Source organism: Bufo bufo, chromosome 9 (assembly GCF_905171765.1).
Source record: "Bufo bufo chromosome 9, aBufBuf1.1, whole genome shotgun sequence".
NCBI classification, from domain to species: Eukaryota; Metazoa; Chordata; class Amphibia; order Anura; family Bufonidae; genus Bufo; species Bufo bufo.
The window spans coordinates 172,976,788-172,994,359 of NC_053397.1; the positions used below are offsets into that span (position 1 = coordinate 172,976,788).

The window sequence follows — 17,572 nt, forward strand, 5'->3', positions numbered from 1 at the left end:
CTAATGTACAGTGATCCCTCAAGATACAATGGCCTCAAGATACAATATTTTCAACATACAATGGTCTTTTCTGGGCCATCGCAAGTTGAAAGTAGACTCAACATACAATGTCTCAGAGTCAGATCCACCCAGTCAAGGTCACTTCTCTGGTAAAATAGCTGGATTAGTTGCTAGTTAGCAGCTATTCCTGACTGTTACATGTAAGGACTTGTTTTATCTGTCTTAGTTATCTGCTTATTTTTCTTAAATCTTCATTTTCTCTTAACTTGGATGACATTATGGGGCTTTGGAACCAAATACTCAACTTACAATGGTTTCAACATACAATGGTCGTCCTGGAACCAATTAATATTGTAACTTGAGGGACCACTGTATTGTTATTATCAGGGGCGGATTGGAAACTTAAAGTGGCCCTGGAAAAAACCCTAAAAGTGGCCCCATGTTGTAGGGGTGTCCAAATTGACAGAAGGCGGGGAAACACAAATAGGCTGGGCCAGCAATACCATAGTGCAAAATACTGTCCCAGAAGAAACATATACCACAAGGCAGCACAATATACTGCCCTAAAAGCTGTCCTATTGTTGTGGCCATCATTAGATGCCATTTTCTGTCCTCCTCCTCCAGTTGTCTCTGATTAAGATAGGGAGCAGGGTTCTTAGGAAGTAAGATGTGGGCCACTGGAGTTGAATTCAGAGTGCATGTGTGATCACTAGTCGGGTACATGAGTTTCTGATTTTCACAGGGTTAATTACTGCTGAGAGCTTATTATGTACTTGGCCAGCGGCAGAGTGGAGGGCTTGGGCGGCCCCCTGGGCATTGGCCCACTGGGAAATTTCCCTGTAAGGTCTATGGCCAATCCCCCCCCTTTCTCATTTCTATGGTTACGACCACCCTGCATTCCAGCAGCGGTGGTCATGCTTACACACTATAGGAAAAAGCACTAGCCTATGTGCTGTCCTATGGTCCCAGCCACCAGAGAGGCCAGCACTTTTTCCTATAGTATGCAAGCATGACCACCACTGAGATTGTAGGGTGGTCGTAAACATGTAAACTAAAAGTATATAATGTGATGGAAAAATGGATCAAGCCAGCAAAGGAAGCAATATGGACAATCACAATACATTAGTAAGGGCCTTGTATTAACGTTCTTTACATGATAAATGCAAGTTGCTGAAGTGAGACAACCCCTTTAAATGAATGAAATAAAATGTATACTGAATCTTTTCTCATAAAACTATATATCAATCTGTTCAGCTACTCCTGCTCTATCACAGACTGCCCATAGATTGTTTCACGCGTGTGCACAGTGTCTGGTTTTCCTTTTGGCTGAGCTGCATTTCCAGAGCCAGCCACACACCTACGGATGTCACTGTGTCAGGTACTGCTATGAATGAGCAGAGGCTTTGTGTTGATTGGGGGTGGTACACCACCCATCACACATCACAGGCCTGTCCTAAGGGTAGGCCATCAATGTGAGACCAAGGAAAACCCTTTCAATAAGTAAACAAGTGTATTAATTTACTTCTAGGCAAAGCACAAACTGTTGGAGCTGGTCAAATACCATATTTCATCTGTGGCTGCTGTAAGTACATGAATCTAATATTTTTACAATTTTATAGTGCACAAATTATTAATTTTTAGTGGCTCACCTTATTTTTTGCTATGGGTAAGGTGCTCTGACTATGTGACTCCCCCCATCAAACTGAATAATTGAGTTGTAGATATGGACAGGCACACTTAATTTGGAGTGACCCAGAAATATCAGATTAATGCCTTGCACATATATTTATTTATTGATCGAAAATGTAGACAAACATAAAAAAGGTTAAAAGTAGAACCACATACAAAACAATTTCCTATCAGACATGTAGTGAACAGCCAATTTGCCTTCACAGCCGGCAATGGGGGACTCCACATATAACTTCTAACCACTATATATTTTCTTGGTTGGGTCAAATTTGACATTCAATTCATACCAAGTATATTAATATTCTTTCCAAAAAGTTAAATAAAATAATAAGTAAAATCAGGAAAACTGTCCCAATGGACTCTAGATATAGCTGTGGAGTTTGTTCGTGTTCCCCATGCACTGATTGATGTATCAACACACAGTTCCAAAGAGTGCTATGTTTTTATAATGCGCTGATTAGTGTATCAACACATAGTTCCAAACGTGCTCTGTAATAGTTAGTGATTATATCACTTACTTATAATGCGCTGGAAATCAGTACTTACTGTTTGGACATAATGGATTGCTACTCTTAGTGGCGTCCCACGTGGTAGCAGCGCTCCCCTCAAGATCTCTTGCTAGCTCTCGCACTGGCGATCGCACCCATACTGCATCGGCTGAATCCCGGTGTACCACGTGATGGAGGCGTCCCACTTGGTAAGATGTGCTATACCTGAGCTTTCCAGACTTTCACACTGTCTTTCACGTGTTGTACATGGAGCATTCCACACTTCGTAAAACTTTATTCTTGAGAGATGGACTTTCCATATATAAGTGGGTTATTTTGGTGTGTTCTGGACTCTGTGTAACTGCCAAAATTGTCAGACACGTTTCGGAGTTATGCTGACTCCTTCCTCAGTGGCCATGATGAGTCCTACCCACTTTTATACCCACTTCCCAGTCCCATCCAAATCCTCCACTGGATTTCCTCTCTCTTGAATCTCATTTTGTCCACATATTTCTTTATATTATTAATAGGCAGATTTCATTATCTTGTTTCAGAAGGTTGTAGTATAATCTTTTTTCTATTATTGACAACATTTTGTTAATTTCCACTCCAAAAGTCCAAATAAAAACGCATTGCGGTTTTGATGCATTTTTAATGCGTTTTTTTTTTATCTATGTATGCTTTTTTATCTATGTTTTTTAATGATTGCCTTCTCATTAGTTCTTTCAAGGTATTACATAAATCTTCAAAAATATAGAAAATATATAGAAAAAATGCAGATATGCAGTCAAAAGGTAGATCATATGAGTGATATCGCTAGTGAGAATGCTTCATTTATTATACTTATATTTATAATATATTCTTATTATTCTAAGTTCATCACCACTATTTTGTATAAACTTCCACAAATAATATATAAAGACATAAAGGGATGTATCCAACTATATGAAGCATGATAAAAGGATAGGCATTTTCCTGAAATAATGATGAACATAATGTGCTGATTATGTTTATTATAGTATAGTGTATTTTTCATCTTTTGTCACTTTCCTCATCTCCTTCTATTGTTTCCCGGTGGTCCCTCTCTGGTAGACGAAAAAATGTAATAGGATGGGGTTTCTCAAGTGCTCAATGTATGGTGTGTGCTTGTGGTACGTGAATGGCGCTTTTGCATCATGTGTGCAGTTAGTGAGTGGTGGCCATCTGTCCTGTCTGTATGTCACTTTTGTCCAGCGTGTGAATGGTGTGAATAGTGCTTTTGCACTCCCCTATCACTGCCCCTAACACCCAGCTAGTTTATAGCTCCTCCCACCCAGCTAGTTACATAGACACTCCCCTATCACTGCCCCTAACCACACCCAGCTAGTTTATAGCTCCTCCCACACAGCTAGTTACATAGACACTCCCCTATCACTGCACCTAACAACACCCAGCTAGTTTATAGCTCCTCCCACCCAGCTAGTTACATAGACACTCCCCTATCACTGCCCCTGCTGTTGCTTTGACACGCCCATGGACATAATATCACAGGAAGTAAGAAAGTGCTGTATGGACATGGTCATGTGACCACAGCCCAGAACGGGAGATAGGAGCAATAAAAGATAGGGTAGCGCATATAGGTTATTTTGCCCATTGGGCATTTTTGTACAATATTGTGACCCTGCACCCACTGAAAATGGAATTTTCTTTCTGTCTTAAATGAAATCTGTCCATAGATTATCACTATTAAAGTAAAACTATTGCCATGTAGAACATAATACCGCATTCCCTGATGCACTTTTTATTGAGCGTTTCTTATTTTCTTGATAAAATCATCTTCGTATGTAATGCAAATTAGGCAGTAAGGTGCCCAGAGGGGCGTTATTTTCTTTCAATGGTGCCCAGGCACGCCCCCATCCAGTGCCCAGGCCCGCCCTCCACCAGAGCCTCCAGCGCAACAAGAGGATAAAGGGGACTGTAACCGAGAGAGGGCAGGTTTACAATAGAAGCTGTGCGGCCATGCAGCTTAGGGGGACACTGCAGAGCTCAACGCTGCTGAATGCATTGTGTGCATGTAGGTGTTCGGGCAGCACTGGGCCCCACAGAGATAGATGTCAGGCCCGGGGCTACCGCTCCAAACGTTCCTATTGTAATCCCCTACTGGTGAGCTGCTGTGCATGCATGCCTATGCGTGCTCCCACAGTACTGGCCACCAGAGAGGCCGATGCTTATTCCTATAGAGGGGAAGCACGGCCACCGCTGCTGGATTGCAGGGTGGTCGTAAGCCCTGGATACGAGCAGTGCATAATGTGATGGAAAAATGAATCCAGCCAGCAAAGGAAGCAATATGGAGAATCACAATACATTAGTAAGTGTCTGGTATAAACTTTCTCTGCATGATAAATGCCATTTGCTGAAGTGATACAGCCCCCTTAAGAAATAAACCAACACAATGTTGGACCTAAAAATTACATAATGTTGAAACATGGAGGTTCACTTTAAAGGGTTTTCTAACTGCCGGTATTTATTGCTTCTTATTGGCTCTCGTTTATAGGTTACTGTGGACAGACTTATTAGTATGTCACATATTTTGACTTCCTCAAATGAAATTATTAAGATCAATGTGACAGAAAATGTAAGTACCAAAGTTTTTCATTCCTTATGTATCTTTATTTTGTTTTGTATTTTTCCTAGCATATCTCCTTTAGATATGCCAATCAAAAATGTAGTTTAAAGGGAACGTCCAACAAAAAACTGGATTTCTGTATTGTAATGATATACTCACCGCACGGCCACATGAAGCGGCCGGGACGCAGACGAACACCTCACTGACTTGCTATTGGTGCCGTTCTCAAATATTATCAATGGCTGACCCATTTTGTGGTTATAACTACTGTTTATCTGCAAAATTGTGCAGAGATTAATGAATAGGGCACATGACTTTGCAGGTAATCGGCAGTTGTATCCACAATATAGCGCAATTTTAAAAGTTTTTGGTGGTCATTTGTCCTAAGAAGTACTACTGGCTTCCTAATTAAAGATTTGGCTGTGGTTTTTTGACCCAAACATGTCTTTTTTGTGACTTGGGAAGGAAATTGTAGAATTTTTGAAAATTCTAGAGGGGATTTATAATTTTGCATCCAAAACAATAATCCCAGTGCTGGGTTTACCAGGAATTTTAAAGGGTTATTCACATGTGAGACAATGGGGGCATATCGCTAGGATATGCCCCTATTGTCTGATAGTTGCGAGTTCCACCTCTGGGATCCGCATCTACACCGAGAACGGAGCAGGAAAGGTGGTGGTTTCCCCAGGTCCAGCCACCACCAAGCGCTACTCCCCGTAGTAGTGAATGGGAGCGCACCATGCTCGGCTATTTTCGGCAGCCCCATAGAAATGAATGGAAGGCGGCTGCACATGCACAGCGCGCCCTCCATAACTTTTGGGACTCCGTTCTCAGTGTAGGTGCGGGTCCCAGAGGTAAGACCCACACCTATCAGACAATGGGGGCATATCCTAGCCATATGCCTCCATTGTCTGAGATGGGAGAACCCCTTTAAGAAAAAAAAAAATCTGCATCAGAAACTACCTAAAAGTTGTGTAGGGGCTGTAGATAAGGCTACCTCCCCCCGGTTGTGAGTTGTCTTGCAGAAATTCCACACTAATTTCCATGTGGATTTCTGTGCATTTCGGCACGAAATCCTCACCAAAAACTGTATGTGTTATTTGCGTTTTTTGACTCCGGTTTGCTGCAAATGTCACCCTTGCATTGAAATGGGTGAAATCCACACAAAAGAACTGCACGAAGAATCCACAAAGTGGGTCAATTTTTCGCAGGGACAAAAAAAGTCAAGTGTACATGAGATTTGTCTAACTGAATACACTTTGCTGGTACTGTACTGTACTGTGTTTTTTCACGGGAATCCATGTGCAGGTAGGATTAGAGGAAGATAACATGTGACAGACATCTGTTCAATAAAACGAATCTCACCTCTAAGGATTTATTCACACGCTGCAGATTTGTTGCAAAAATGTCTGCAACTGCCACATTCATCTGAATGGGACTTGTAGAAAATCCACACACTTGCTGCCAAAACAAACAAAAAAACATTCAAATGAATTAAATAGATTTTTAGTCTGAGCAAATTGTGCAAAAAAATCTGCAACATGTGAATTAAAGTGGTTGGCCCATCTCACAAATTGGTGGCATATTGCTAGGATAGGCGAGACCCACATCTGTCTCTAGAACATGGCCTTTAACGTGAACGAGGGTGCACCGCACAAGTGTGACCACCCTCCATTCACTACAATGGGAGTGCCGACAATAGCCGAGCGGTATCAGGTAATTCAATGCCGACATGTCGCATAATGCAAGTGTATGGCCAGCTCCGAGGGTTCCGTTCTGCTGGTCATACACTTGTATTATGACGGCATGCCAAACGAAATGCCTCTAAAGGCATTCCGTTTGGCATACCGGCATTGAATTCTGTTATGGATTCTGTTATAATTCACTTAAACCCTAAAGGCAGGTTCGCTCAGCTCTAATCGGAACTCCCATAGAGGTGAATGGAGAGGCCGCCGCGCTTGCGTGGTGTTCGCTCTCCATTCACATCTATAGGAGTTATGGAAATAGCTGAGCGTGTTCGCTTGGCTCTTTGCGGAACTCCCATAGAAGTGAATGGCAAGCATGCCGTGCATGTATGGTGCCTGTTCTAGACAATGGTGCTGGTCCTAGAGATGGGACCCTCACCTATCTGACATTGGTGTCCTAGCGATATGCTACCAATGTGTGACACCGGCAGTCTCCTTTAATCCGAAATCATTTGTTTAATGTGAAGTCTTAACCAATTTATTCCTCCGACCTTTTGGAGCAGCAAGTAAATGTGTGGTTTATTATCTTATCAGGGGAGAATTCTGTTTGGAAACCAAGGAATTCCTCTTGTGCAGAGTGATATAGTTGCTTCTAATGGGGTTATCCACCTTCTGGATGGAATTTTTATTCCTTCTACGATATTGCCAATTTTGCCAGCAGGATGCAATGAGACGGTGGAAGAATTTAAACAGGTAACAGCATGCTTCTTATCCTCAGCGTGCTAACAGAGCACTAGAAGAGTAGCACCTTCTACGCTATAAGCTTCTATGACTGTTAACCAAGGAACTCTATTAGCGTCCTTGTCATAAAAGAAAAGGAACGTTTCATTTTATTATAGGTACATGTGATGTCTGTGTGAATTGTGCTCTGATTGGTACTGCTGTACTAATTTATGAAACATGTTGGAGGTTATGTTATACATGATGGGACTAATGCATGCAAGTTAGGCTCCGTTCACATCCACTTTGTGGCTTCCATTTGGCACGTGTGCTATAATAACCTGGGAATATGTCTGTGTCTGTATATGTAACCTGCTCTAATTAATGTCTTGAACAGGGCACGTGTTCCCCGTGTGATTCTGTGCTGCCCTGTCCAGATGGCAGTATTGACACGGTAAACTTCTTCTTAAGTGTTGATGATTTGTTTACTATACTTTTGGCGTTTTCAGAATTTACTTACTTGTACCTCTTATGCCTCCAGAGAGTTAATGCTACCGGATGTCTCTTTGAAGACCATGGTAATATCACAAAAGGCTGTGCCAGAAACTGCAGACGTCATGTCGTTGTAAGTAGTAAAATAGGAAACAAAATTGCTAAAAATCTCCATATAAGTCATGTCAACATATTATTTAATTGTGGTGGCCAAAGATCATACATGTAAGTTCGGTTCTAAAAACACAAACACCATTTCAATATAATCTAGGACTGTAGGATGTCTTTGCATGGCCCTATGTACATATGTGTGGTAACAAATGACAAAAGAGGTACAAAATACTATATCTGTCTATCTATCTATCGATCTATCTATCTGTCTATCTATCTATATATTTGCGGTCCCCAATGCACTGGCACATCTGTGCGACTTGAATGGGTCCGAGATCTGTCCACACCACAAAAAAAATAAAACGTTCAAGTTTTTTTTTTGGGTGATGCTGAGGCATGGAGAGAAACCCCACAGAAGCACTCCGTAGTACTTCCGTGGTGTTCCGTACCTCCGTTTCTTACCACTCCACCTGTGATCCGGTGCAAAAACTCTGGGGCCTGTATATTGCGGATCCGCTGTTTGCAGGCCGCAATATGGGCCGTCTGCCACATGAGCTTGAGCCCTTACAAAGAGTAAAGAAAGCTGCTATTCCAATATTAAAGATGGAAATATCTTGGTTCTTTCAGGTAAACGGATGCTGTGGGGGGTTTTATGGTCCCGACTGCAGGCCGTGCCCGGGTGGGTTCTCAAATCCATGCTATGGACGGGGAAGTGTAAGTGTGCATGTGATTATGTAGCTTGTGCTTTAGACTTTTACTGAATAAAAATAAGTGATCTTCTATGAAGGACGTGAGCTTTTCCATATGAATTTTATCGCAAATATAGGGAGGTTGTTTTTCCCTGTCTTCGGAAGGTATTTGCTGAGGCAATAAAGGACGGTATTCTTCCGGAATCTATGACAGAAGCTGTAATAGTATTAATACTGAAAAAAGGTAAAGATCCTTTAGATATGAGTTCATATAGGCCGATCTCTTTACTAAATACAGATGTTAGGCTCTTTTCAAGGATTCTCACCACTGGGTTGTCTAAAGTTATTTCATCTATTATACACCCTGATCAAAATGGTTTTATTCCTAATAAGGGTACGTACGCATTATAATTAGCACCATCTTTTTGCCATTACCCAGTCCTCCCGGAGGGCCTCTCGCTCCACCCTGTCCTTGAATGCCTCTAAGTCCTTCGACAGGGTGGAGTGGAGATTCCTCTGGAGGGTATTAGAGAAGATGGGATTTGGTATTAAGTTCATAAATATGGTTAAGCTTCTCTATAAATCCCCTAAGGCGAGGTTGAATATTAATAAGATGCTTACAATATGTATTTCCTTGGAGAGAGGCACTCGTCAAGAATGTCCACTCTCTCCTTTATTATTTGATATTTATATTGAGCCCCTGACTGTTTCAGTATTTCTTTATATGCTGATTGATGTTCTATTTTATATACAACATACTAACACCACACTTTTGAGGGTTATTCGAGTTGTTCTCTTTTTTGGTGAAGTCTCAGGCCTTGATATCAATTAGACTAAAACCATTCATTTGCCTTTAGACAGATTAGAACCTCTTACTGAGGAGTTGGTTAGCAATTTGAGGATCTCCGATTCATTTGAATTTTTTGGGATTACTATTTCTTCTAAGATTGAAGATTTTTTACATCTTAAATTGATCTCACTGGTAACAAAATTGAGATCTGAAATAAAGATATGGCTTCGACTCCCATTATCTAAAGCCGATAGAATATTTCTGGTGAAGATGGTGATTCTGCCCCAACGCCTGTATATCCTCAGGAACTCCCCAGTATGGATTAAAGATAGATTTTTGATTGAGAGAATTATTAGTGATCTACTTTTGGGGAGAAAGCGAGTGAGGCTTAAATTGGAGCATTTTTATAAGTCGATGGAACAGGGAGGATTAAATCTTCTCTGCTTCAAGGCCTATTTTATAGCATCACAGCTATGGCTGTATTATGAATGGGAGAAGAGCCCACTTTGTGGAACTTTGGTGAATTCTTCACATGACAATATCTTTGCTTTATTGGAATCCGGGCAATTATTCCCTACAGGAATATAGGTTTGCTGTGAAGTTATTTACTAAGTCCTGGAGTGCAATTAGAGACTGGCTGGGAATAAAGGGCTCCCTTGGTTGTAGGCCCCTTTGGCATAATTATTATTTACATGCCTTACATGAATTGGCTGGGGATCAGTATTGGCAAAAGAATATTATTTGCTATCTTGCACAGGTGGTTGGGAATGGGCATATTTTTTCGTTTTTGGAGTTAGCACAAAGAGAAAATATATCCAATTTATCTTGGTTTCGGTATTTTCATTTATGTTCGGAACTTTCTAGAATAAAAGAAAAATCCCTTTTTCACATAGATGCCTCCACATGTTTGCATGATCTAATAGTAAACTCGGCACAGAGGGTTAAGATTTTACAATGTTATAAACATTTACTTAAAGCACAATTTACTAATTTACAGTCTCCTGGACAAAAGGCCTGGAGAAGGGACTGCCCAATGGTTCAACTGGATGATTGGGATAATATATTGGTTAATATGGGACTAGTTTCTCATAATTTTAATCATATATTGGTTCAATTAAGTATTTTACACAGAATTTGCGTTACACCTTTATGGCTTAATAAATGGGGTTTGAGAAACACTTCTAACTGTCCACAGTGTGATGTACCTGAAGCCAATCATTTACATATGTTCTGGACTTGTATAGAACTAAAATAATATTGGGGGGCAATACTTAACTATATTATCCAAAAATTGAAAGTTGTGATTCTATTTGCGGTAGTCTTGGATCTTAAAGGGCTTCTGTCACCCCCCAAACAGCAATTTTCAGTTTTGGACTTAATATATTTGCTAATGTACGCAGATTCCATATATACCCCTCTTACCTCTGGCTGTGCTGTAATTTCAGCATATTTCGTACTTTTGTGATATGCAAATTTCTTCACTACCAGCAAGTTGGGTGGACTTGCTGGTAGCCGCCGCATCCTCGATCTGAAAAAACTTGCTGGTAGTGAAGTAATTAGCATATTATAAAAGTAAAATTTTTTAAGAAATTACAGCACAGAGAGAGGTAAGAGTGATATATATGGACTCAACTGACATTAGCAAATAGCTAATGTCCGATGCTGAAAATTGCTAAATGGGGGGTGACAGAAGCCGTTTAAGGTATGGGAGAATATAATTAAGAAGATGGATGGGCACCTCAGAGTGCCCATCCATCTTCTTAATTTCCTTTTACTTGGTGAATAGGGTGTAGCACTAGTTTGGAGCACCTACACATCATCAGTCAGAAGGTGAGCCGCCCTTTATTATCTCTTTCTTCTTTTCCATGGGGAGAATATAACCTTTAATTTTTCCTACTTCAACCTTCTCACTATCCCAGTCCCGTTTTTTTTGTCGGGGGGGGGGGGGGGGGGAGGTGCATCGCAAAGGGGTGGGAGTTTGGGAGGGAATTGAGGGGGGGGGTTAAGGGAATAGAAATTATAATCTTGATGTTTTATTTTGTATGGAAACATTATTGTTTAATAAAAAATAAAATTAAAAAAATAAAAAGGATGTGAGCTTTGCTTTTCCAAGACCACCTTGGTCACACACGTTCTGACTCAACCTTTATCTGATTCCATACAGTGCAATGATGGCATCGGTGGGAATGGGAAGTGCATGTGTTTTTCAAAATATAAAGGAATTGCTTGTCATATCTGCACTGATCCCAATAAACACGGCGATGACTGTCAAGAAGGTGAGTGGGCAGTGGGTTTGGGCAAATAAACAGCACATTTATTGCATTTATATAATAGCAGATTGTTCTATCCATTGATGCTTTTTTAATGACATTTCACATTTCCTCCAAGACACTTTTCTAAGTTCATTGTCACTCCCTACTTATTAATAAAAATCATATTGATGAATCTAGAGTGAAAATAATTTAAAGGGCATCTGTCAGCAGATTTGTACCTATGACACTGGCGGACCTGTTACATGTGTACTTGGCAGCTGAAGACATCTGTGTTGGTTCCATGTTCATATGTGTCCTCATTGCTGAAAAAAATTATGCTTTAATATATGCAAACGAGCCTCTAGGAGCTCCGCTCTCTCTGCAGCTGCAACTCCCTCTGCACTTTGATTGAGAGGGAATGGGGCCTTAATAAGATAGAGGCTCTTGTGTATGCCTTGAATATGCTAGTTTTATTTGATGTGTAATTTGTAGGCTGTCAGCCATCTTGATTCATTCTTTACTCAAATATGGTTTTCCTACTGAATCCCATCATGCTTATCTTTGCAGTGACAGAGGAGGTGGTCTCACCACACTGCACTGCTGTCTGAGTCGTCTTAGGGCAGCCATGGCAGATCAGTGACACAGTGCTGCTGTCCCCTCACACTGCAAGGTCTCCATGTTTTCCTATGTGATACAGCTTGAGCCTGTCTCCCCACTCTGCCCTGTCATCTTTCTCCTGTCAGAGGAGGCAGGGAGACCAGTGTGAAGCTACATCTTATAGAACTACACTGGAGAGTCAGCACACACAGATAATATAGGCAGGTAGTAGGAGTCAGGAGGTTTATATAAATGCATCTAATCACTGAATAGCCTCACCTACTATATATCTGCACTCCTGGTCCTTTATATGGGGGAGACATTATACTGTATCTCCAGCAGAATACAGGGATATACAGAGGAACATGGAGGGTGGGGAGCTGTCAGTAGGGATTTAATAGCTGATGATTAGAGATGAGCGAATCGAAGTTGACGAAGTGGAATTCGATCCGAATTTCCAGAAAAATGGCTGCTGCACGTGTTAGGACATGGAGCAAGGAACTCTGATCACCCACAATGCCTTGCATGCAGCCAATCAGCAGCCAGCCAGCCCTGTGATGTCACAGCCCTATAAATAGCCTTAGCCATCTTGGATTCTGCCATTTTTCAGTGTACTTAGTGCAGGGAGAGATGTCAGCAGGCGCTAGGGACAGTGCTAGACTTTAAAACTTTTATTTTGCTGTACAGAAGTTCAGGGAAAGGATAGGGAGGAATCATTCCACAGTATTGAAGCAGAACAGGGTTCAGTAGGGGAGTTTACAGCCTGGCAATTAGGAACAATCCTATTACACCTTGCTGCACTGACTGAGGATCCAAATTGCCATTATACAGCTCTATAATTCCAGCAAAGCGTTCTTGTGATTAGGGTGCAAATGCTGTTTAATACAGCCATTAACAGGGTTTATTACAAGGAAATATTTCTATGTCTTATTTTCCCTTGTGTGGTGTAGTTATATGTTTTTGGCTTGTATTAGTGGGAAAAAAAGGGCTTATTAGCCGTTGTGTGGTGAAGTGAGAAAACTACAGCCCTTTTTGGCGTGTATTAGTGGCAAAAAAATATTAATTATTTGCCATTCAGCGATGCAGTTATATGTTCTAAAGCCTTTTGTGGCGTGTATAAGTGAAAAAAATAAGGGCCTATTTGCCGTTCAGCGGTGCAGTTATATGTTCTAAAGATGTTTTGAGTGTGTATTAGTGGCACAAAAAAAGTATTTGCCGTTGTGTGGTGAAGTGAGAAAATTACCGCCCTTTTTGGCGTGTATTAGTGGCAAAAAAATATATATTTGCCATTCAGCGGTGCAGTTATATGTTCTAAAGCCCTTTTTGGTATGTATTAGTGGCAAAAAAATATATATTATTTGCTGTTCTGCGGTGCAGTTATGTGTTTTAAAGCCTTTTGAGGCGTGTATAAGTGGAAAAAAGAAAGGGCCTATTTGCCGTTCAGCGGTGCAGTTATATGTTCTAAAGCCTTTTTTGGTGTGTATTGATGGGAAAAAAAGGGCTTATTACCCGTTGTGTTGTGAAGTGAGAAAATTACAGACTTTTTTGGGGTGTTTTCATTTCCTTTTTATTTATTTATTTATTTGATCTAACAGTATGTCAGACAGAGAAGTGCCAGGCCCTGCACAGGGGAATGGCAGAGGCCTAAATGTTTCTGGCGCAGGCACAGGTTGCATCTGCCGGACTACTGGGTAGCCAAACTGGATTTGTGGCCGCTACTGGCAGAGTTTGCCCTGGAAAAGCTGTCCTGCCCAGCCAGTATTGTGGCATCAGAGCGGGTGTTTAGTGCAGTGGGGGCCATAGTTACTCCAAGCAGAACTCGCCTGTCCACCTAAAATGTGGAGAGACTGACCTTTTTCAACATGAATCAGGTGTGGATCAGCCAGGATTTTCACCCACAAATGCCTGATGCATCAGACTAGATCATCCATGGTGCCACACCAACACTTTGACAAAAGAGACCGGTGTCTTATAGCTACCTGCCTCAGCTACTATTCTGATGCTGCCACCCGCCTGATGCCACACATCTGATGCCAAGTGCTCCTTCTTTCACCCACCATCTTCAGCTGGTACTGATATTGTCACCCACCTCCCCACTCTGTCAACGGGTCACTCTGTGCTCTCCTGATGCTGCTGCCACCTCACCACTTAGGTCTCCTGATGCTGCTGCTGCCACCTCCACACTGTCATTGTGCCACCCTGTGGTCTCCTGATGCTGCTTCTGCCACCTCCTCACTCTGTCATTGTGCCACTGTGGCCTCCTCCTGATGCTGCTGCCACCTCCAGACTCTTTCATTGGGGCACTCTGTGGTCTCCTCATTCTGCTTCCACCTCACCACTATTGTATGTCATAGGGCCAATCTGTGGACTTCTCATGCTGTTCCCACCCTCCCCACTAGTTGACTTGGCCACTATTTTGCCTTTCAGCCTGGCTGACATTATTATTTATTTGACCCTTCTTCTGATCCGCACAACGGATCCTGTCTATGTAACAGCTGTAAGGCCTGCATGACATAGTTCCTATTTTGCATCAGAATTGGCTTATGATTTGGTAGCCAAAAGCAGGAGTGGGTACAAAACACAGAAGACATGCAAATATTCAATTTACGTGTCATCTCTGTTTTGGTTCCACTCCTGGTTTTTTTGGCTTTAGCAATACTGATGGATTACTGACCAAATGCTGACTGAGTGAAGGCGGATGCTCCACAGACAGGATCCGTCTTTTTGGGGTTATTGTTCTGACAGGTCAGAGGAAGGGAAAAATAATCAGTGATGTCTACACAAATTTACTGCTAACACCCACTCCACTCTGTCGGGGGGCTCTACTTGTATAAGCGTTTAATAGAACAGGTTCTGTAGAAATCTATGTGGAATCAGTGAATTGGTGTAAAAGGAGTGCGCTCTTTCACGCTATAGTAGGATTTTGTGCCTCTGCACGGTTCTTTATACCTGACATTAACATTGACACTTGAGTTATTTGGTCAGTTTTGGCCCCGTGACTCCCCAAATAAGTGAAGTGTGCAGTGATTTTAAGAGCGACGCCTGTCATCTGCATGTCATACTGACTCACAGTATTGTTTAACTACCACAGCAGACTCCCTATGCGTGTTACTGCCAGGCAAAGTGTTCCACACCACTATAAAGGCTCTCTGCAGCCAGGAAATAGAAGTTTTTTAACGCAATTCGCCACAAATAAATTCGGATTAAACCAAATTTTTTCGGAAAATTTGGCGAACCGGACAAATCGAATGTTTGAGAAATTCGCTCATCTCTAGTGATGATGTCAACCTGTAGTTCACAGGAAGTCAGCCACATGGGAGAGTTCCTGTTTACGTATTAGAGAAAGCTCTGGGCTGCTGGTCAGACTTGAAGTCACATGACCAGGTTCCCATAATGAAAAAATTCTAAATCTATGTATGCAACTGGGTTAGCGTTAACAAATTGCACTGCTAGAATACTAGTGGTGAGTTAGCAATATACAGTCGTGGCCAAAAGTTTTGAGAATGACAAAAATATTAGTTTTCACAAAGTTTGCTGCTAAACTGCTTTTAGATCTTTGTTTCAGTTGTTTCTGTGATGTAGTGAAATATAATTACACGCACTTCATACGTTTCAAAGGCTTTTATCGACAATTACATGACATTTATGCAAAGAGTCAGTATTTGCAGTGTTGGCCCTTCTTTTTCAGGACCTCTGCAATTCGACTGGGCATGCTCTCAATCAACTTCTGCGCCAATTCCTGACTGATAGCAACCCATTCTTTCATAATCACTTCTTGGAGTTTGTCAGAATTAGTGGGTTTTTGTTTGTCCACCCGCCTCTTGAGGATTGACCACAAGTTCTCAATGGGATTAAGATCTGGGGAGTTTCCAGGCCATGGACCCAAAATGTCAACGTTTTGGTCCCTGAGCCACTTAGTTATCACTTTTGCCTTATGGCACGGTGCTCCATCGTGCTGGAAATGGCATTGTTCTTCACCAAACTGTTGTTGGATTGTTGGAAGAAGTTGCTGTTGGAGGGTGTTTTGGTACCATTCTTTATTTATGGCTGTGTTTTTGGGCAAAATTGTGAGTGAGCCCTCTCCCTTGGATGAGAAGCAACCCCACACATGAATGGTCTCAGGATGCTTTACTGTTGGCATGACACAGGACTGATGGTAGCGCTCACCTTTTCTTCTCCGGACAAGCCTTTTTCCAGATGCCCCAAACAATCGGAAAGAGGCTTCATCGGAGAATATGACTTTGCCCCAGTCCTCAGCAGTCCATTCACCATACTTTATGCAGAAGATCAATCTGTCCCTGATGGTTTTTTTGGAGAGAAGTGGCTTCTTTGCTGCCCTTCTTGACACCAGGCCATCTTCCAAAAGTCTTTGCCTCACTGTGCGTGCAGATGCGCTCACACCTGCCTGCTGCCATTCCTGAGCAAGCTCTGCACTGGTGGCACTCCGATCCCGCAGCTGAATCCTCTTTAGGAGACGATCCTGGCGCTTGCTGGACTTTCTTGGACGCCCTGAAGTCTTCTTAACAAGAATTGAACCTCTTTCCTTGAAGTTCTTGATGATCCTATAAATTGTTGATTGAGGTGCAATCTTAGTAGCCACAATATCCTTGCCTGTGAAGCCATTTTTATGCAACGCAATGATGGCTGCACACGTTTCTTTGCAGGTCACCATGGTTAACAATGGAAGAACAATGATTTCAAGCATCACCCTCCTTTTAACATGTCAAGTCTGCCATTTTAACCCAATCAGCCTGACATAATGATCTCCAGCCTTGTGCTCGTCACCATTCTCACCTGAGTTAACAAGACGATTACTGAAATGATCTCAGCAGGTCCTTTAATGACAGCAATGAAATGCAGTGGAAAGTTTTTTTTGGGATTAAGTTAATTTTCATGGCAAAGAAGGACTATGCAATTCATCTGATCACTCTTCATAACATTCTGGAGTATATGCAAATTGCTATTATAAAAACTTAAGCAGCAACTTTTCCAATTTCCAATATTTATGTAATTCTCAAAACTTTTGGCCACGACTGTATGTAAAATAAAAATAAACTTGGAGTGCTTCTTTAAAATGTGCAGCTGTACCTCTTTCTCCTTGAATCTTTAATTCTTCATAGGACAGCTATCTAAACATTAATCCCCGACCTCTTGTGGAATATATGTTATGTCATTCTATAAAGAAATTGCCGTTAAATAACAGTGTATATGTGCTTTTTTTTTAGACTGCAGATGTGTGCATGGAGTCTGTGACAACCGGCCAGGGAGCCGTGGAGTTTGTCAAGGAGGTCGCTGTAATAAAGGTTACATTGGAGAATTCTGCGACCAACGTGCTGAACCATGTACATCTTTAAATATGACCCAATATTGTCATATTAATGCAGTGTGTGTATCTACAGATAACGTGACAAGGTAACTTGTGAGTTTCCCATTCTATGATTTGCAGATTATAAC

At 41.6% G+C, this 17,572-nt stretch overlaps 1 protein-coding gene across 1 annotated transcript in view; it reads left to right on the forward strand.

Annotated features, from left to right (window-relative positions):
- The window catches only part of STAB1 (stabilin 1), a 382,691-nt gene that overhangs the window by 117,260 nt on the left and 247,859 nt on the right, over positions 1-17,572 (forward strand). Inside the window, exons 16-23 of the mRNA XM_040408846.1 lie at positions 1,529-1,582; positions 4,711-4,791; positions 7,062-7,220; positions 7,585-7,641; positions 7,729-7,812; positions 8,418-8,504; positions 11,434-11,545; positions 17,344-17,530. Coding sequence (XP_040264780.1) covers positions 1,529-1,582; positions 4,711-4,791; positions 7,062-7,220; positions 7,585-7,641; positions 7,729-7,812; positions 8,418-8,504; positions 11,434-11,545; positions 17,344-17,530 — 821 coding nt within the window. The remainder of the gene's footprint in view (positions 1-1,528; positions 1,583-4,710; positions 4,792-7,061; positions 7,221-7,584; positions 7,642-7,728; positions 7,813-8,417; positions 8,505-11,433; positions 11,546-17,343; positions 17,531-17,572) is intronic.